At 40.7% G+C, this 21,655-nt stretch overlaps 1 protein-coding gene across 17 annotated transcripts in view; it reads right to left on the reverse strand.

Annotated features, from left to right (window-relative positions):
- Positions 1-21,655, reverse strand: part of DLG2 (discs large MAGUK scaffold protein 2) — a 1,926,133-nt gene that overhangs the window by 216,817 nt on the left and 1,687,661 nt on the right. Inside the window, exon 1 of one of the 17 annotated variants that reach the window (XM_053670855.1) lies at positions 18,489-18,508. The exons of 15 other annotated variants lie outside the window; for them this stretch is intronic. Coding sequence is in view for 1 of the 2 variants with exons in the window: in XM_053670849.1 (XP_053526824.1) it covers positions 18,170-18,206 (37 nt within the window). In the remaining variant the exon portion in view is untranslated. Of the gene's footprint in view, positions 1-18,169; positions 18,311-18,488; positions 18,509-21,655 lie in introns of those variants that run through there. One more of the 17 variants, XM_053670849.1, reaches the window with a different exon arrangement.

Consider the following 21,655-nt stretch of genomic DNA (forward strand, 5'->3'; position numbering starts at 1 on the left):
GATGCTGGACATAGGGCTTAAAAAATGTACATACAAGGCCTTTAGGACACAGGAAGGGCATAGACACTGGTAGGGAGGGGCAAGAAGAATGGGATGAACAGGTCCCGGGGAATAAACAGCCAGCCAGAGAGGGAAGGCTAGAGAGGGCCAGGAGGTTCAACACACAGGGCTGAGTATGCATAAAAGTTTGTGTAATTTGGTGTCTTTGACAACTCACCTTCTTTAATTAGAAGTTGAGAAGTAGCATTTCTGAGGAATGTCTGACAGGGGAATGTCTTGAGAGTGCTCCATATTATTATGGCAGAAAGATAATTTCATACTACTTTAGCCATCCTTACAAGATACCTACTGAAAGAGCACCCTGCCTGATCTTGCCAGGAACGTAACCTTCTTTGCTAACTCAGAACTGACTTGGGGTAAGGACTTCATAAGCAAATTCTGCCCACCCCCTACCCCTACTTTTTGTTTGCTTGTCAATGAATCTTCTCTTAAATAGTTCACTTCAGTACAAAAGAATTATGTGTCGGTATTGGTTAAAGGAGATGGAGGAACATGGAAGGGATTGAGACACAAGCTTTCAAATGTCTTCTATTTAGCAATGTTGTGAACTTAGGAATTTTAGGAATTTTTAAAAATCTTTGTGAATTTCAACTTTTTTATCTATAAAGAGGTAAAATTCCATCTACCTCATGGGGTAGAATAACTAATGCCAAGCATTTTTACCAAGAGCCTGATGTGCTCCACAAATGGTGGCTGTTGTTACTACCTGTAAGTGTAAAGTAGCTGATTTGGACAGCAGTGTCAGTAGACCGAAATCTGAGTCTACTGGGCACAAGGATGCCAGGTGTGGGTAGCAGTGGAAGAAGCCAGGTCAGCTTGCATTTCTAAATTGTGCCGTGCTCTGGCTGGGCTGGAACAGTAAAAGTTGTAATTCCTGTGTGTGGAACTGAGGTTGGAGACACTAATCTCTTTCTCTGCACACTGAAAGCTTCCCTTAGCTAGGCTGAACTTCATGGATCAATAAATGTTAATCAAAGCGTTTCCTTTCAGAAGTTCCCAAGTTACCTTATGTCTCTAGGGCTGGAGCAGAAAGAAGAGCTAACAGATGAGGTTTGCTAAATATAAGCAATTTTATCTGTAGTCCATATAGATGTACTTAGGAGAGGATGTGGTAGAAGGAAAGTAAATGCACTCCATTGCTAAGGAATTGTAGGTCTTCCCAAATACTCTACAAATTATAATATGCATTGATCCAGCCTCCAGTGAGGAACATACATTATCCTCTATAACATCTGTGCTGTGCAAGCATTTGATAGAACTGAACTCTCATATAACCCTAGGAAAACCAGAGGCTCTTGCCTTTTAACCTGGTATCTTTAACTGGTAAAAGCTCATTACCTCCATAGCCCACAAATGTTTTATCATGAAGGTCCCTTATGATGGACTATAAAGGGAATCACTCTTCACACATCATGGAAATCCCATAATCTAGATCCTAGTGACCCAATGATGAAAAAAATAGTGACCAACAAAGAAGATGGTACTTTATTAATCTAATATTGTAATATTTAGTGCCAACCATTAATACAATAGGACACATGAAAATTTCAGCAAAAAATTTCATACTCCAAATAAACTGTATTTTCTCTGCTATCATGAAAAGCTTTGGTTTTTAGAGGGGAGCTATGAAAACTACCACATCACCCAATATAAATGACCCAAACAAACCTAACACTCACCATGACAATCTTCTTTACAGTAGTGAAAGAAATTAGAGACAACCTAGAGGCTTAATAATGGCAAATTGGTTAAACCAACAGTATCACATCTGCACAATAGAATCCTAGCTCTCTTTAAAATTAACTTTTACCAAAAAAAGGTAATGACATGAGTAAATGTCTATAAAATGTTACTTAATGAAAAAGGAGGTTATCAAGTACTATATGTGGTATGATTTCAATTTTATAAAATGTAGAAAAAGGTTGTAAAAACCTGCAAGAAAATCAATAGGCATTATTTTTCTTGTTAATTTAACTTTTTTCTTACTCATTTTTATAATGAGAAAAATCACAATAAAATATTCTTTTTAAATATTTAATTTCTAAGAAAAACTTTTATGGACAGTGGCTATATGGAAAATGCATCTGAAAACATGAAAAACTTTGTTGGCATTAAAAACACTTATAACATGTTAAATAACACTGCTAAACACGTATCATGTAACTGAAATGATCTAGGATAGGGATATTTACATATACTATAACCTACCCTATACATTTTATGCACAGAAATAGGACTGCAATAAAATAAGCCAAAATGTCAAACAGCAGTTGCTTCTGGGTAGAAGAAATGGATCATTTCTTCTATCCTGCCTTTCTTTTTCTCTTTTTAAACATGCTTTGGTATCTTCCAAAGTTTCAGCAATAAACATATAATGTCATTATGATCAGAAAAAAGTTATTTTTAAACATATAACTAGGCAGAAAAAAATGAACCGTACCTTTTTTTTAATTAGAGAAGTACTAAACCTTACCTTTAAGTCACTCAAACATTAAATTCTTCAGACTACACTTGTGACTCTCTGATTCCCAATCTACTTTACTTTTTACACTGCTGCTATTCTAAAAATACTATGTTAGATATTAAATAAAAATTCCTATACCAACTAAATAAGGTAGAAACAGTCACTGTTGTATTACTTTCATTAGTATTCTTTTAAAGAACATCATTAAAAGACTTACAGATCCCCTGGCATTTGATTTTCTTTATGAAAAAAAAAGTATGTTTTTCAAAAGCACATGAAGAAAAATTAGATCTAATGTTTACAAGGCAAAGGAAGGTTGATTTGTAGTAGTTATGTAAATTTAAATTTTCCTGACTTAAAAATTTATTCAACAATTTTAATTAAGTTCTTATCCTATGTCAGATATTATTCTAGGTGCCAGAGACATAGGGGTGTTGGCAAGTCAGATTGGAAATAGCACATTCCTTTTGCAGGACATGTTAAATCAGTGGCTGGTGACGACTTGGCAGAGTTATAACAGAGGAGATCCACACCCATGAGGTGGCAATGATCTGAATGACCCACTTCTTAGTCTGAAAACCTCTCATTTCCACTTCCCCAATCTCATTCCTCCCTATGCCCATTTCCACAATCCCCTGGAAATCAGAGCCTCATTCAAAGACTTGCATGTAAGAATTCCTTTTGAGCAGTGTTCCCAGGGAAGAATAGGAACCAGGGAGGCAGAGTTTGGAAGGAGGAAAGGCCAAGCAATGATGGATTGTCAAGCTATTCACTGTGGTGGACAACTAGACTCAAATCTCTCCAGGACCTTCTGAGGAACATCCATAATGCAGTTCAGAACTCTCTCTCCAAAGGATGAGGAGGGGAGCCTCTATCTGCCAGTCCCCTCATGCCTCTGGACCTTCCACTGCCTAGAGTTGCCACAGGGGAAGTCACTCCTTTGCACTTCTAGTTCTGTGCATGCCAGGATGGTGAGTGGACTCCTGGGCAGAAAGCAAAGATAGGTGTGGCAGTTGAGGCAAAGTGGTGCCTGGTCACACCTGCATGAAGCTGGTTGCTGTAGCAACACCTTGTTAGTTTAGCAGAATGTGAGGCTGAGAAAAGAGATGGCACAACCTGCGAGGTTCCTCTAAGCTATCTCGTGAGGGCATGAGATAACAAAAACTAACACTTGTGGATCAGGTACAGAAACTGCATTCATTTCCTTAATCATCAAAGTCAACTCAATGAACTGGATTATGCATTCATCTTTTTAAAATATGAGAAAACATGTGTTAAGGAGCTAAGCAATTTGTCTGAGGTCATCAGTAAATAGTGGACTGAGGATGAGGCTGAAGGACTGGCTGCAGGGCCTAAGCCCAATACTGTCTCTCCTAGTGCCCTGAGTGAGAATCCAGAGGTCTCCAAAGAAGGAAACCAGAAGTAGAAGTTTGTTGCTAGGTGGAGCTCCTGTTTCTGTATTTGTCTCTGACCAGTGCATGAGTTTCTTGAGGGCAGAGATTCTGCCTTACTCATGTTTTATCAGCAATACCTCGCACTATTTGAGTGTCTGTTCCCCCAAGTCGACTTGTTCTTTTTTTTTTAATTTTTCTTTCTTAATGATTCCAGGATTGGAATTCTTTTTCTTGTTCTTTCTTTTTTTTTAATTGTTGTTGTATAAAGACTTGTTCTTGAAAGCAGAAATTGTGTATTACTCAGCTTTATATCCTAGCACCCAGCACATTTGCTGACCCTAACAAAATGGAATTTTCTGGAAGGCAGAACATATAGTGGTTAAAATGCAGACTTTCTCCCTGGCTGGTGTGGCTCAGTGGATTGAATGCTGGACTGCAAAACAAAGAGTCTCTGGTTCAATTCCTAGTCAGGGCACATGTCCGAGTTGCAGGCCAGGTCCCCAGTAGGGGGTGCACGAGAGGCAGCCACACACTGATGTTTCTCTCTCTTCCCTTTTCTCTAAAAATAAATAAATAAAATCTTTTTAAAAAGTGTAGACTTCCTGTCAGTTGGGCCTGGGTTCCAACCTCACCTTTGATCTATTGATAGCCTTACTAGCTATATGGTCTTGAGAAAACTATGTAGTAATCTTTTTAGACCAAGATTTTCTCCTCTAAAAAATATGATACTAATTGTATTTCCATCATAGGATTATTTTTAAGATTACATGAGATGTACCTGAAAGCATTCATCATCAGAGCCTGATACATGGCAAGTGTGCAATATTAGCTATTATTATCACTATTAGAAAATTTATGCCGTTAGTGTTTGCCCTATAGTCAGAGTTTCTAAACTAGACCCAATGACTTTTGGAATGTCCACTGTAGCACATATGGGAAAAGCTCTAAAACACAAAGCATGCAGTATCTGGACAGTTATCTGGCACACAGCTGGTGTTCAATAAATATTTGGTAACTGTCAAATAAAGCAATGAGCCACATTGTGCTTTTGCAAGATTCCTCATCCCACACACTGAAAATGAGTAAATGCATTATAGGTTGCTAACTAACTTCTGGCTGGGAAAAAATAGAGTCCCACATTCTGACTGCAAAGAAGAGAAAGAGCTATACAACCTATAGAAGGTGATGCCATAAAATAAGACTAGAAATTTGGGACTTACTCCCAAGAGTGGGCCTTAATCTCAAAAAGATCACAATTTAAAAACATATTTGAACATATATAACCCCCCCCCCAAATTGATATCACTTGTATACTATGGTAGAAAATTTCTTGCTTTGTAATATTTCCTGTCTCGTTTTATTATATAACTATATAGTTTCTTAAAACACTTGGTTAATCAATAACATTTCATTACAATTTGAGTTTAGATTCTGGAGACTTAGGCCTCTATTCCTGAGCCATTATTTGATATGGACTCCAAAACTGGAGGATGTGGACTCCAGTTTTTGTGGGAGAGATTGGATGGCTGAGGGGCAATTTCTAAGGCATTGTGGGAGCAGTGGGCACCCTCTTTGGGCCACAACAGAAAGATCTGATTTGCATTCCACCTCTTTTATATAGTAGTTGAGTGACCTTGGACAAATTATTTCCTGTTTTTCATAGTTTCTAATATGAAGTTGCTGGTGCCCATTTCCCTGATATCATCTAATGACTTACATACTGGGAAGACAGGCAGAGTGCCTGGGGTCTGGCATGCACTCAACCACTGCTGGCTCCCTTCTTCTCTTAAAGGTAAGAGATGAGTGTGAGTCTAGGGTAGCTGCCGATAATATTCATTCTCTTTGGCCTCCCTTTCAATCTAGGTCATGCATGCTTCATCCAGAAAGAGTCTTCCTGAGGGGGGAAAAAACTCTCAAATCAGAAGTGAGTATGAGCAAATTTTGCAAAATGATTTTTTAAGCAGATTGTTCATTAAGCAACAAACCACATTGTAAAATTCAGCTCAACCTTAGCATGCTTTGTGGTCAGCTGATCTGGCAGACTTTTAAATCACACTGGCTGGAAGATTAATACAGTGTTTCATTGGGCATCATTACAATTACCACCTTGGTCTTGGTAATATTCTTTAGACTGCCCATGATGCTTGGTGGTTGAACTGCAAGTCAGGAGTTTAATTTAGATTTCTGAGCAGCTGCAGGGCTTTTTTTTTTCAACAGAGAACTTGAGGTTACATAACTGTCTTGGCTTCTGCTTCAGAAGGTGAACCTTGGCTCTGTAAATTAACTGTTGATGCAGATCCGCAGGAGCAGAGCTTGTTGTACCTGGAAGTGATTTGCCCCAAATCATTTGGAAAGTAACAAGACAGCTCTTGGCCTCTCTAGATACTTGACAGAAGAAGCAGGAGAAAGAGGTTCCAAGCATAACTGGGTAATCACTGAAAGGAGAGATACAGTCTAAAATCCCAGCTAGGCTTTCTTTTTCCAGCCTCTTTCTGACTTTCCCCTATGGCCGTCCAGACTGCACGGGACTGGTCTGTTCCTCCTTAGCAATCACTCTGTGGGCAGGCATTTTGCCAAAGGTTTTAGAGGAGGGTGTTAAACAAGGGAAAATGTAACATCACGAAAAGGGGGCCCCAGGGAGCAAATGAGAGAAGAATAATGAGGTGAATACACTGTCCCGAACAGTTCTGTTTAACGCATACAGAACTAGGTTTGAATTAACACCTAACCCCAGCTCACAAGGTATTTTTCCATCTATCTACTCAAGGGAAGACACAGAAGGCAGATAATTTCAATATAACATGTTAAGTGCTAAAATGGATGACTTTTAGGAGCACAGAGGAGGGGTGTAGAAGAAGGGAGTAATCAGAGTCTAATTGCCAATAATATACAGATCATATTCATGCACCTACTTGCAGATGTGGATGATGTAATCAAAGCTTATAATTGGTACAAGGACATTCATGCAGTTAGCATAATTCAGGGCTTAGTCTTGTACCTGAATTTTCTAACTTCAAATCCTATGTGTTTATTCAGTAGTGACAAGGAGCTGAGGGCATATGGAGTGAGTTCATTTCAATATACTCAAGAAATAAAACTAAAGTTCAAAGGGCTTGGGAGAGATGGTGGATATCAAATTTTAGTGGTGCAAAACAAAAAAGTTCTAGAGATCTGTTGCATGACAATATGAGTATGCTTATCATTGCTTAAATGTATGCTTAAACATGGTTAAGATGGTAAATTTAATGTGATGTGTTTTTATTATGATCAAAAAACCTAAAATGTAGACCTGGATGCAGCTGGTTGGAGTATCATTCTGTGAACTGAAAGGTTGCTGGTTGAATTCCTGGTCAGAACACATGCCTGGTTTGCAGGTTCAAACCATGGTTGGGGCACATGCTGGAGGCAACCAGTCAATGTTTCTCTCTCTTTCTAAAATCAATCAGTTAACCCCCCCCTAAAATGTAGTGTTGTATCAATAAAGTGTCTTAGTAACATAAATGTACCAACAACTATCACTGATAAACATAACTAATAGGTGTGGAGTACTAATTGCATGCCAGGGTCTATGTTAAACATTTAATATGGACTATCTCATTTATTCTAACAGCCCCTTTTGACAAATGCAAAACCGAAGTCTTAGGTTAGGTAACATGCCAAAGGTCTCACACAGCTGGAGCCTGCGCAGGCCAGACTATAAAGCCATGGCCTCACAGTCACCTCCCATACGAACTCCCCTTATTGACCTGTGCAATCAAAGTATGCAGTTCAAAGTCGGATGTACATTCTTTTATGTCTTGTGTATATGAGAACTAGAAAAGGAAGATGATGGCTCCTCATTGGTCAAATGAAGTCGATGATAAACTGTTTAAAGGACAATCACATGGGACAGTGCCTGTAGATGCTTTGACTGCTATGGTTAGTGGAGGTTCTGTGCTGCTGAAAGTCAGTCAGATAGTCAGTCAGTCAGCCTTCCAGTGTTTCTCCTCACTTAGATGCCTCTGTGACAACACAGGGTGCAAAATAGGTCTTCCTGGGGTACAAGATGATGCCCTTTGTGCCTTGACATCAGGTGAGTCATTTCGCTGTCATCATGCAGTACTCACCTCAGTGTAGATCAGGTTTACCCTGTGGGAGCTCTGCAGGTTTCCTGGTGAATTTTCTATTTATTCTAAAGTCATTGCTCTTGACAGCCCTGGCTGACTAATACCTATGTGTGACCAGGATAAGTACCAAGTTAGCCAGCTTTGGCAGTCATGAAGGATGTTATAGGCAGAAAAACATAACTGGACACTGAGAAGGTCACTGCAAACACCTTGTCTAGACTCCAGACAGGGAGGGTGTGGGAGTTTTCATCACCCATCCCCCTCTTTATATTTGGGTGTACAGGGAGCCTTGCTAATTCAAGTGTGTGGTCCATGGACAAGCAGCAGCAGAAGAAGCTCACCTGGGAACTCATTAGAAGCACAGAAGCTCAAGATCCATCCCAGAGCTACTGAATCAGAATCTGCATTGTGACAAGATCTGTAGGTGATTTTTACGTACATTAACATTTGAGAAGCCCTGACACAGAATGTATACATCCTTGCTTTTAAAAACCTAGTTTACTAAATATGTTTAATTATAAAATTAAAGTACCATGTGAAAAGGAAATTATAATTAAACATACTAGGCAAGATTATAATACTAGTTACACAGTGCTTTCACACAGTTTTTCTACTTTGTTCTAATGAACTTAAAGATCTTAACTAGCGTCTTACTGATAAAGAAATTCTCCAAAGAATGTAAAAAGGTCACGTCTCTATGGTAGCATTTCAACCTAAAAATTCTAGCTCTAGATCCCTAGATGTTCCCTGTAAACCACACTACTTCACTAGAGGAATTTAGAAGGTGGCTTTCACTTGGAACGTTCAGAAAAAGCAGGACTTGAACTGAGACTTGAATGATGGGTGAGGTTTGCCTAAGACGGATTTCCAAAGCAGAGAAACAACAGGCATATAAGCAGTTGGAGACTGGCACGTGAAAACATTTTTCAAGAGAAGGCTGCGGAAAGTATTTAAATGTAGGGTTCATGTGTCCAAAAGAACAGCAGGGGGAAAATACGAAACGGTGATGGAAACCAGATCATGAATGCTAAGCCAAATGGTTTGGTTACTTGGTCTCTCAGAACATAAGGAATGTATTTTCAGAAGACAAATCATTGTAGTTTTATTCATTAACCTTTTCTTGTAGACTTTAATGCACAATGGTAAATATGCCTTAAAAATCAGAGATGGATAAATTCCAAGAAACACTTTAGAAAGCTCTCTCTGCACAACTAACTGCACTGTGGCAATGGTACTTTCTGAAATTCTGCACCTGCTTCCTTAACTGCTGGCTGTATCCCAGGGGGCCTGACATCACTGTTTTCAGCAGGGGCACACAGTATTTGCCAGAGCACTTGAGAATGTGCAATGATGAACAGCATTAGCTAGGAACACAAATGTCTTTTGAGTAGGGCATTGGGTGGATGATTCATCTCTATAGAGTACCAAAAGAGTGTGGAGTAAGGACAGTTGCTGGAGTGTACCTGCAATATAGGTACAGTTAGGTCAATGATGTGCTGGTGTGAAGTGTTTACATCCACTGAGGGTCACATACACAGAGCATCTTGACTCTTAAGCAACTTAACAAAACATAAATGGTGCAGTTTAAATTAAGAATAGAAAACACAAATGTAACAGCACAAACCCTTAAAAAGCAGTTTAATATTCTGTGAAGACTAAGAAAAAGATGAGCAATAAAGGAAAGGAAAATTGAGAAGGACCAAAATGTAGGCAGATGCAGAGAAAAGGAGATAAAGGAGAAACCGGAAAAGAAGGTATGGTGGGAAGACAGTTTATTGAAAATCATCGAGCTTTTTGACATCCATTACCTGCTTCAGTAATGCCCTAACTCTTGTGGTAGATATATTCATTTCACAAAGAAACCAGTACTATCAGAGATTAAGTAATTTGCCCAAAATCACACTGAAAAGGATTAATTGACACACTAACTGCTGATAATTACAATTCTAAAGCCTCCTTGCCTCTGGTTCCAAATCTGAGGATCCAACACTCCTGGAATCCATGGGGTTTTGACAAAGAATCCTCAAATCTACCAGGAACCAATCATTGCATATAGACTAAATCAATGTCTCCTATGTATACGTTCTATTAAGTGTTAAATGTACATACATTGCACTCTATTTAAATATGTTAAGTTTAATTCAGTGTATCACTGTCACAAGTATTAGCACTACCAACAAAACCTAAAGATGCAATCACTCTCAGGTCCTTATGAAGGGAATCCTCGTGTTCAAAAAGCCTGGGGATGACGAGTGTAAGCCGTGCAATATTCCACCCAGAAGAGGGGAGTGAGAGCGGCCAGCCGGGGCCCACGTCCGACATCTCAACCCCTTACATTGACAACCCTCATCTCCGTCTTCTTAATGATCACCTCCCTCCTATCCATTCTGCTCACAGCAAAGATAAATTTTTTTTTCTAATGGCAAAATAGTTCCTGTGACTTTCCTGCTTAAACCCATTAACTGGCCCCACTGCCTCCAGCTAAAGATACAACTCCAGCTGGGCATAAGGCATAAAGCTCCTGCCAGGATCTGGGTTGTCCTCAGCAATCCAGGCTCCACCAGATACTGGTCTGAGCTCCAGCCTCTTGAACTGCTTTCCTTCCCAGGGCAGATAGACTGAGAGCTCCTTCTACTTAGAGTTCTTCCTTTCCACCCTTCTGGACTCGTTTCTCAGAATTTCACATCCGAGCTTTGATACTTCTTCCAGGAAGCCTTCTGTGATTGTATCATCAAGCTGGTTAATTAAGGGCTCTTTTCTCAGCACCCTGAAAGATCCCCATAGCATGGATCCCATTGCATCACAATGGCTCCTAACTGCGAGGATGGAGACCATGTCTGCTGTGTTTTCCGACACCTGGCACCACGCCCCTCACAGAGCAGGTGCGCAGTAAAGCTGGGCTGAATACATTTTAAAACCTCACAAAGAGTTCTATCTTCAAAGGTGGGAACAGAGTTTTTTGTTTGGTTGTGGGAGTGGGTTTTTTGCCTTTGGTTTATTTTAATTCCATGCCAGAGAGAACTATACGTTAGTTAATCTGTAGTCAGGGCCTCAAACTCAGAGACAGGGAAGTGAAGAGAACAGAGTCATTAAAACTGATTACAAGGCCTTGGCCAGTGTGGCTTACGGGCTTCAAGCATCATATAGACTGAAAGTTTGTGGGTTTGATTACCGGTCAGGGCCTGGGTTGCGAGTTTGGTTCCCATCGTGGGTCTGAGTAAATGTCAGGGGCCTGTGGGAGGCAACCTAGGGATGATTCTCTCTCTCTCTCTCTCAAGTCAATATGCATGTCCTTGGGTGAGGGTTAAAAAAAAACACAAAAATGTGTTACAAGGAGCCAACAGTCCCGGCAGAAAGTCCTGGTGTTCTTGACCAGTCTCTTATCCCCATAATCTGGCTTATCCTACCTAACCGGTAGAATTAATACCAGTTTTAATGCCCAATTTTTTACGTCTACAAGGGCCCTGAAATAATTTTTATAGGAGCTGATAATAAAATCAATTAATAGTTCGATGGGCATTATTTTAAATATATTACATTTTAACATGACATTTATTTAATAGCTATATTTGGGAAAGTGCACTGTTGTAAGTCCTTTCCCGCCATTCCTCAAAATACTTTCCAAAAAGAAGTTGATCACTGGCATGGGATTGTACCCGTTTTTAAGATAGAAAACTAAAGACAAATAAGTCAGGAATCATTTCCTCTTGAGCACATAACAGAAGGTTTTGGAAAAGGGATTAAGTTTTTTTTTAACCCCACTTCTTCCCTTTTGCCCCATTATACACATTTCTCTCACATACAAGCTATATTGTGTGTGTGTTTTAAAATAACTCCCTTTTTTTCTGCTAGACTTTAAGTTCCTTGCAGACAAGGACTAGGTCTTATTTTTTGTCTCCACTTGGGATCTGGGATTGCGTACCCATGAAAAAGCGTGTGCTGTCTGTCTGCACAACCCTTGGAAGTGCTGTTACCCAGGATGAGGCTTCCTGTCACCTCTGCCTTGTGATTTATCGAAGAGAAATCTCAGCTTCAAAAGAAACAAATATTTTCTAGTACCTTCCACCACTCCCTCTGAAGTCTACAGATTTTACACTTCATTTAAATTTCCTCAGTGAAATGAAATTCCTATCTTTTCAAAAAAGTGCAGGGTACCTCTCAATGTTAACAAGCCAGCCCTATATTTTACCCCTTTGAAACCACAGAGGACATGATTTGCCAAGTCAACTCTCAACAACACCAATACCAGGATGACTCGAAGAAAAACAATCGTTTGCGATTTTAAGTTTAAATCTTAACTCATCTAACCTAGATAAGTTAAATTTTTGCTTTTCACTTTAACAATAGAGGACTCACATATATGTCTCAAATAAATAATTGCTAGATATTAATGCAGATGCAAATCTCCCTGGAGATGAATGGTTACTGCCCCATCTTAAAGGAGGAGCAGCTGAAGGTTTTTTGCAGGAGCTTAGTCACATAGTCCAGTTGGGAATGAGTAGAAAGGGGAGAGCAAAAACAAAAACAAAGTAACTGTTCAATTAGCCCACATGGAAGAAAACAGACCATAAACTAATTGATTATAGCTATCGTGACAGCTGATTACAATGTCTGTAAAAACACAACGAAGCCCCTCCACGCCCCACCCCCCAAAAAGCCAAAAATTACACAGCCCCACTTGATGCTCTTTCATTGGTTCGTTGGTGAAATACCCTCCAGGTTGGTGATGTGATGCAATTCAGCCCTTCTCTGGTAACAAAGTGAACCCAGTGATGTGGCCGTGGTGCCGGGACGTCTGTCTGGTCTGCTGAGCACAAAAGTGAGGCAGTCCCACTTGGAATGCCCAGGGATCCAGGTGCTACGTCCTGCTGCTGCATGTAAAGGCAGAGCTTTGGGGACACACTTTTCTGTGCCTGGACGATTTATAAATGATGAGACTGTTAGGGCTACTGATCCGCGGTCAAAGGGACCATGTGCACCCTGGGGTTTCTTTAAGACTGAAGATGATTTTTTCCTCATAATGACTGCCCCAATCCCTCTGGTGGCTCCTGAAGGCTGGTGGCCCATCCTGCTCAAGGGATTACAAAGACAAATGCAGCACTTCCCCTTGCCCCTGGGAGGACAGATAGGTCATACACAGCAAATTACAATGCAATAAACTGAATTCTTTGATTGGGCTGTAGCAGCACAGAGGAAAGGGCAATTCATTCTGCTGCTGGGCAGTTGTGGGTGGAGAGGTCGGTCTCAGGGCAGTTCTCAGCATGGGGCCGTGAAGGCCGTTAAGTTTGTCAGACATATGAGAAGCACTTAGCAGAGGATCTAACAAACATTAAATCTTCAAATAAAGAAATATTCTGTTACATATGAAAGTAGTATTACTGCTATTGATTGGTGGAAGGGCTGTTCCAGCAGGGAAACAATCTCTCATGCTGGAAACAAGGAAGAGTTCTTTGTGGCTAGAAAATGAGGGAGTAACAGTGGAATCCTCATTTTAGCAAGATGACTTTGTTGGTGGAGTGGAGAGTGGTCTAAAACGTTAATAGAGGGAAGTGAAATCAAGGCCAATTACGCAGCTATTACAAAAAAAGTTCAGTTAAGATGTGTGGGGCATTCTCCAAAGGGACAATACTGAGAAAATGTTGCCCCAAGGTAAGAAGAATCAGCAGCAAGAAGGTAAAACACACACTATAAGGCCAGCTTCTGCCTTCCAGGCTCGACCAGTCACCAGGCAAGAGAAGGTCACATTCCTGTCTGGACAGCTGCAGCCAGGGCTAGTTTGGTTCTTAGACTCTGGCACCACGCTCTCCAGAGCAGCAGTTCTCAGCTCTGCCCGCCCCTCACCTGGGAAACATTTTTCTTATAATGCCAGTGCCTCCATTCAACTCCAGACCAGCCGATTCAGAACCCCTGGAAGAATCTATACTCTTTAAGTGTCCCCCACAGGCAGAACTGTGAGCCATGGCCCAGTCAGCTGTTGTGCACAGCAGTGACTATTACTCAGTGCTTGTCTCAAAAATCTCCACGTGTGTGCATATAGTTGTGGGGACACATGGTAACCAGATGGAGATGCCCTGGGGACCAGCTGGTCATTCCAGAGGAGGCAATACTGTTAGCAGAGGAGCAAGCAGGACCCTGCCATTATGGGACTGGAGTGTCATGTCATTGAAAGCTTTGAAAATGCCTTTGAACACACCCAAATGAAGTGTTTTTAAAAGAATTTAGGGGGCTGTATAAAGGCAGAAGATAATGCAGATTCTGAATCCCCAAATGACAATCAATAAGAAGGCAGGAGAAAACACAGGCCCCTATGAATGGGCTGGGTAACTCCTGTCAAGTTCCATGTGTATATTACACTCTGACTCTGGAACCAAACTTCTGCACACAGTGGATGAGATGATCTTAGTGAAAATAATGACATGCATCTAAATTACATCTTGGTAAAATTGTTTCTGTTTCCCAAACTCTTATTCCACAAAAGATATACTCTAAGTGCATTGTATTCCTTGTTCAAGACTCAACAATCCTTGGAGATGATTATTACAGGCCACAGGGGGAGAAATGAATGTCTGAGAGCTTACGTAACTTGGGAAAAGCTCACCGAGCTAGAAGTGACAGAGCCAATCCTGTGTGCAGAACCAGTGCTGTGGCTACTGCTGTTACTGCTTACACGTCAGCAGGATTTGTAGCCCATTTTGGACTATAAACTCCTTGAGACAAAAGGCTACATAAGGTTCCAGACTACTTTTGAGTCCCTCTCCCAGACCTCCTTTATTTTTTTTATTTTAATGAATTTTAGGACAGAGAAAAAAAAAGGGCCAGGGAAGTTCTGGCAACACAAGACCTCTCTATTCTTCTGTCCACAGGATCTGATTCCTCTCCCTTAGCATTTAATGTATAAATCTGTTGGCCAAGTTAGTTCCTTTTAGAAGTGAAACGGGGCACTCAGGAAGGATTCTGACAAGAAAAGCAGCGGCTGGGCCTTAAGCACATGAGACATGAGGCTCAGAGTTCAATGATTGGTTCAAAGCCAGCTTTCAGCAGACATGCCTTTACCTGCTATTTTGACGTACACAGGAAGGGAAGGTGGATAGTTGTGGGAAAGTCTATGAGAACACCGAGCCTGCAAAACTGAGATCAGTGCGGATGCATGTGTCCGTTCATTCGTTCAACAGACATATATTATTGAGCAAGTAACTACAGGCAGACTTTTATTTCATGCTTGGCTCCAATATGCATGAATTTCTGTTACTATGGGTTAATGAACTAACTTAAGTTCCCTAATAACAGGATTTGAATTTCAGTTACCACAGTATACTAGCTGTGAGTGAGTGAATAAAGTATAAACTTGCTACAAACTCTTTGGTCCACAAATCACTGTGTAATAACAGATGCACATCATGATTAGGGACTAGGCACTTCTCAGACCTGTTGGTGATGGGTCACCGCACACTTCTTAAAGGTTCACACATACACACACAGCAAAGCATGTAGTTGTATTACTTCCTTGCTTCCCTGTGACATTTACAAAAATGAGTAATCCAAAGAGGGAATTGGCCCACAAAGATGAAAGTGCACCATAGAAACAAAAAGAGAAAATGGACAAAATGAAATTCAAATGGAACAGTGGAATTAAAGAACACGTAGCTGATCTTGGGCATGGTGACTGTGCCCCCCTTTGAGAAACCCCCTGTAGGTGGCATGGGAAATTAGAAAGGGGGAATTTATGGATATAAATGAGTTAAGTGGTTAGGATGAAAATGCTCCAGAGGAATTAACACTGGGCAAAAACTTCACATTAAAGGAACTCTTGGAGATAATTCATAACACTGAAAGTGCAAAGGATAAATGGAGAAAGCGACTCAAACTTGGAAGGAGCAGGACAACTCACCAAGGCACAGTAAAGACACTTGCTCGGCATCATAAGCTGTGTGACCGACAAAAGGAAAAGGGCAAGCACTATTCAAACCACTCTTTAAAAAAAAAAAGTAATAAAACACTTAAATTCTTAATGTTTCTAACATTTCAAGTAACAGTGTAATCAACAAATATTTATTTTACTCTTTTTCATTTCCCTATGCATGTAGAGCCAACAAAAAGAGCTTTTAATATCTTGACAAAAATTTTGAAAGGATATGGACAACAGTAGTGTTTCCCATTGATTATTAGGATGTCAGGATTTTATTTTGTGTTTTTTTCCTTTTTTTTTGGTCTCATACTACCGTGCAAACATCAAGGACTGCCTGTATTATGTGCCAAGCAACAGTAAGAGTCCCTGCCCTCTTGGTGGTCTTACATCAAACAAATTAATTCTAAAAACCTGTGACTATTTGTTCTGTGATTAATGGGGGCGCTAGCCTAGCTCAGAGAACCCACAGAGATTTAAAGGAACTGTGGGAAGTAAATGTGGTAGGGGGGGGATGAAGAGAATAAAGTAGCAAAGGAAGTCCAGACTGGGATGGGGGGGAGTTCCTGTCTGAGGAGAATACAAATCTCCCAGCCCAGCAGGTCTACTTCCTCAGGGCGAGGAGTGACCCTGGGCTGGTTTTTAAACAGCTCCCTTGTAATGCCAGATGCATATTAATTGCCTCCATAAGACAGAGATGCAGGTGAAGGTTCCTTCTCAAAAATAATCTAGAAATTAAAGATGCTGACATGTGCCACTCTCAGACAACTGGTGTGAATAAAGTTTCTTAAAACCAGCACAAAGTGTTTGGATGCAAATCTCTGAATGCCCCTGAATTTGGATGCCCCTGAAACCATCGACATGCAAAGCAGCAGCTGGGGCTGTGAAAATATACGTCTTAAGGAAATCAAGTCATGAGAATATAAGAATGACACATCTGGCTTTATGTACTACTGGCTATGACTTTTAAGTCCAAAATGTATATTATGTGGGGTAGTTTTTCCATCATAAAATATGTTTGAAATTTTAATTTATGGCCGTTTCCAAGGAGGATGTGATATGCATATAGGGCTATGTGATATGCATATAAATGCACCCAGGAACACAGCTGTTAAGAGGTGGAAAGCTCCTTAGGAGGTATCTTGTCCAACCTCTGCATTTAAAAATACCATATGAGGTGAATTTAGTCTAGGGAGGCCAACTGCCTAGCACCACGGTCATATTTCAGCCCCATAATAACAACAGCCAACATTTACTGAGTATTTACTGTGTGCTAGGTGCATTGCTGAGGGCTTTACATATGAAGCATTGCGTCTTTTAAAGTCTCAAAGATCCTTAAAATAGTTACCCCTCCTATTACCATGGTGGAAACAGGCTTATGTCATTAAGGTCATCTAAGCAAACCACGAGGGAGCTGGGATGTGAAGTCAGGAGAGGAATCTGAACTGACATTTTTAACTGCTATAGTACAATTGCTAATAAATTACCTTCTCTGGATATTTAACCATATGCCCCCAAATTAGGTAACCATATTCCCTGTTCCCTAGAGAACACTGGAGTTCAGCTTTCCACGTACAGCTACCGATTCTCAAACAAGTTTACGAAGTAATATAATTCCCATTTTATAGGTGAGGAAACCGAAGGCACAAAGTTCAGTGGTTTTCCAAGGCTGCATAGCTCATAATTAGTGAAAGCGAGTTTTGAGTCTGTAAACCCATTGGTTCTTTCAGACACATAAGTCTTTCTCCCTGCACTAGAACTATATTCTCCCTCAACAGGCTCTGGCTATTTGAACAAAACTTGCATACATCAAATATCTGATGTGAAATCAATGTGGATCCAGGCATTTCTGGAACCCATTTAAGTTAGCAGCAAGAATTTTGCATTCCTAAATCTCTCTCTGTGATACACAGTTCCAAGAGGTTAGCAGCTCACTAGAGACAGGCTTACTATGAAGAGGCCAGTGGTGAGTGAAACTCACCGAGTATGGTTTGGGGGGCTGCAATGACTGAGGTGGAAGAAGAGAAAAATTCATTGATGGTTGTTTTCCCAGAACACGGACAGCAACAGGCATAAAAAGAAGCAAGGAGCCTTAAGAAGATGCCTGCAAGCTGTAGGTGTTAAGAAGCGGCAGGCGGTTACAGGACCGAAAAGGTAGGCGGATCTGCCGACTTCGTTTCGTTTCACTGGCCCACTGGTCTGTCAAGGGAAATGGGTCTAAGAAAAGTAGCATAATTCTCACCGCAGCTCCTTAGGCAGTTTCCAGAGGTTTTCAGCATAGCAGACAGCTGCTCCCCAAATTCGGCTCCACTCCCTTCCTCCTGGCTGAGAAGTGTGGTGTATAAACTCCGCCCGCCAACACACACTCCTGAAGCTACTGAGTTGTGGCCAAAGCCTCTTAGGAGCAAAGCAGGTGGAGCCACTTTCCCAGGCTAGTGGCAGAGCTCGTTTGAGAGCTTTGCAACACAAAAGGCCAATTTAAGAGATGGGATTACTTTCTCCGTTCTGCTGTTTTAAAAGCAGTAAGAAACCCCTTTCCAGATGTTAGCTGTTTTACTTACCTCTTTTTCTTTCTCTTGTCAGCTAAAAAGGCCTTAGCGCTGCAAAGGTGGAGGAGGTGGAGGCCTGCCTGGGGAGCCTGCTGACGGAGGCCTGGGAGACTTGTTACCCCCAAACTCCATCCCGCCCTTTGGTTAGTTACTGCTGTTTGAAATTCCAGTACTGAAGTGCTAGTCTAGTATCTTCTTTTAAAATGTAGAAGAGACTAAACAAAGTTATTCACACTGTAGAATGAATTCTTCGGCTGGCCAGCAGGAATTTGTCAGTTCCCCTCACCCAGGAAATGCCTGTTTACAGCAGCCTTTAGGTGAGGAGTATTTAAAAAGGAAATGGTGTGTTACTTCTTTCCAGCAAAGCTTTCATTTAGAATGGAAAGACAGATAAAGTGCTTCTTAGATAAGATCAAATTCAAGGAGTTCATCATCACCAAGCCTTTATAACATGAAATGTTAAAGGGACTTACCTAAGAAAAAGAAGATAAAAAAGATGAACAGTGAAAGGACAGCAAACTCACAGTTATTAACAACCACACCTGAAACAAAAGCAAATTAAGAGGACAGCTAGATCAGGAGCAGAATCATAGAAATGAAGATCACATGGAAGGTTAGCAACAGGGGAGTGGGAGGAGGAGAAGGGGGGAGAAGGTACAGCAAACAAGTAGCATAGACAGTAGATAGAAAATAGGGGGGAGGGTAAGAATAGTAGGGGAAATATAGAATCTAAAGAACTTGAGACACGTGTTCATGAACTAAAGGGGGGGTGACGGAGGGGTGTGCAGGGTGGAGGGGAACGGAGGGGGGAAATAGAACAAATGTAATGGCATAATCAATAAAATAAAAATAAAAAAAAGAAATAGTGTAGGGAAGCCAATGACCTAACTTCACCTTCTTGTGTCGTCACATCAAGCCACAAACTAGGTCCTTTTAATCTAGGAAATCAACGTCTTTTCTCATTTCTTTTGAACTAGGAAATTTCCTAACACCTACATCAAGACCTTGTCTAAAGCTTTTCTTGATATTTCAGGTTGAACAGCTAAAATTTGGAAATTAGGATAATTTGTATTCTTACCTAAAGGCATTTGCCAAATATGTCTAAGGACTCCTCATTTTCGTATATGCTGCAATTTTCTTTTTGTTTTGATCAGTATGGTAGTTGCATGTCAAGTCAAGGTCCAGATATTGCTATTCATGTATTGATTGCTTAACCAGTTGCTAAGTGGAACCCAGGCGTTTACATTTCCTCTCACAACTATTGATCATAATTGCAATTCAATGTAGTATAGCACTGTTTCCTTGCGCTGTTGATACACAGATTAGCTGTTTTGGTCACCATGGTAGCCACCTACTGTTTCTCCCTATTATTTTGTTCGTCAAACTTAAAGTGCACAGCCTAGAAAATCCTAGGATTTTTTTAAAACTCAGGAATCAATCAAGCTCACCTAAAATGAGGAATCATTTCAGTGTACATGTTTCATTAAAAAAAAGTAAGTTGCAAACGTGTCTATCAGAAACAAATTACAACTAGAAAAACAGAACCAAGGGATTTGAATCTGCTTGGAGATTTAAAAAATGTTCCAAGTGGTTTTCAGGGATAAAATGGGATTATCACTAGCACTTCAGGTCTTGACAGACTGGCTGCCTTGATGGGCTTGAAAGCTGTGGGAGTTTCACAGGTTTTAAGCTGGCTCATAAACTAAACATCTGTTTAAACCACACCTATGGGTGTGGGAGTGCATTTTTCGGTATGGATTTCTCTCCCACCTCACACAAAAACATTAGGGGGGAAAAGGTAAAAAAAAAAAAAAAAAGAACTTTCTTTAAAAGCAATACTTTAGTAATTTATTTCACAATTAGTTATTGAGTCTGCTGACTGTAGATGACAAGGAAGCACACTGAAATCAGATGAGTCCCTAAGGCAGGAGCTTAGAGTCCAGGCAGAGAGACAGATAATCAATGAAACCTCTAGAAGAATGAGGGCTGTAGAATAACAGATTGTGTCCTCTATTAAGTACAATTATTTGACTACCATTTCCAAGTCAATCAGCCACAAGTGAGAGTTGATCACTGGGACAAGTCTGTTATTGTAGGCATCACATCTGCCTTAATGGAAAACAGTGCATTGAGTTTTCAACAAGAATGCTCTCTCTTTTTTTCTCCCTCTTTCTCTCCCAGTGTCCTAAAACCATTGCCCCTTTTGGATCTGAGAAACAGACAGTAATAACACCTACAGATGAAAACTCTCTTCCTGCCCATAAATGTCTATATTGTTTGATACAGGTAGTTCACCTCTTCCCAATCACCAACATGGGCAGAGGATGATTGCAAAATGACTCTCCCTACTATTTGTAATAAAGATATGATGATTTGCTGGTACCAAAACTCATCATTTCCTCTGTTCACTGAGGGTGAGATTCCACTTTAAATTGAACAGGCTTATTTTCATAGCTTGTGCACAGATAATCTCATCCAAAAAATCAGTAGACCAGCAAATCTTCTTTATCTGTGATTCAGATTTCCTGGGGACAGATTTTGAATATAACACTGATTAGTAAGCTTCACAGGACCCTCTGAAGAGATTTGAGGGAACAAGGGCCTGTCCTAAGAGGAGGCCACTATAATTGCCATTCATAGCCATTACCAGCTGATTCCCCCCCACCTTTCAGTCCTCATCACCTAGGGCTAATGTGATGTGCAGGGGTGAAGTTTATAGGGCAATTCAGAGGAACTAATACAGCAGGCTGCCTTTGTACTGTGAATAACATTGACATCTGGAAGGCCTGGAATACTAATTGTCATTTGCTCCTCTGTTGGCTGCCTCTTCCTCCCCAGAAGCTTCCATGATTTCTTTGTGGCTTTTCCAAAGCTCCAAGCTTGTTCTTCTATTCAAAAGTGTTTCCAATTCTATCATTATTCATGCAAAAAAAAAAATGTAGGGAAGACTGCAAGATGGCAGAGGAGTGAATGGAAGTCACACTAACCTCCTCCTAGGACCAATCTGGAATTACAACTAAATTGTGGAGAAATCACCCAGAACCAACAATGGTACAATAGTGAGAAAGAAGCCTTATAAACTTTGACATACAGAAGAACTAGCTTCAGCACAACCTGACCTGTAAGGAGTGTGGTGCAGACTCAAGAATGCTGGCCGGGTGCCTACAGGTGACAGTGCC

The sequence above is a fragment of the Artibeus jamaicensis genome, unplaced genomic scaffold (assembly GCF_021234435.1).
Source record: "Artibeus jamaicensis isolate MK-2021 breed Jamaican fruit bat unplaced genomic scaffold, CSHL_Jam_final contig_64, whole genome shotgun sequence".
NCBI lineage: Eukaryota > Metazoa > Chordata > Mammalia > Chiroptera > Phyllostomidae > Artibeus > Artibeus jamaicensis.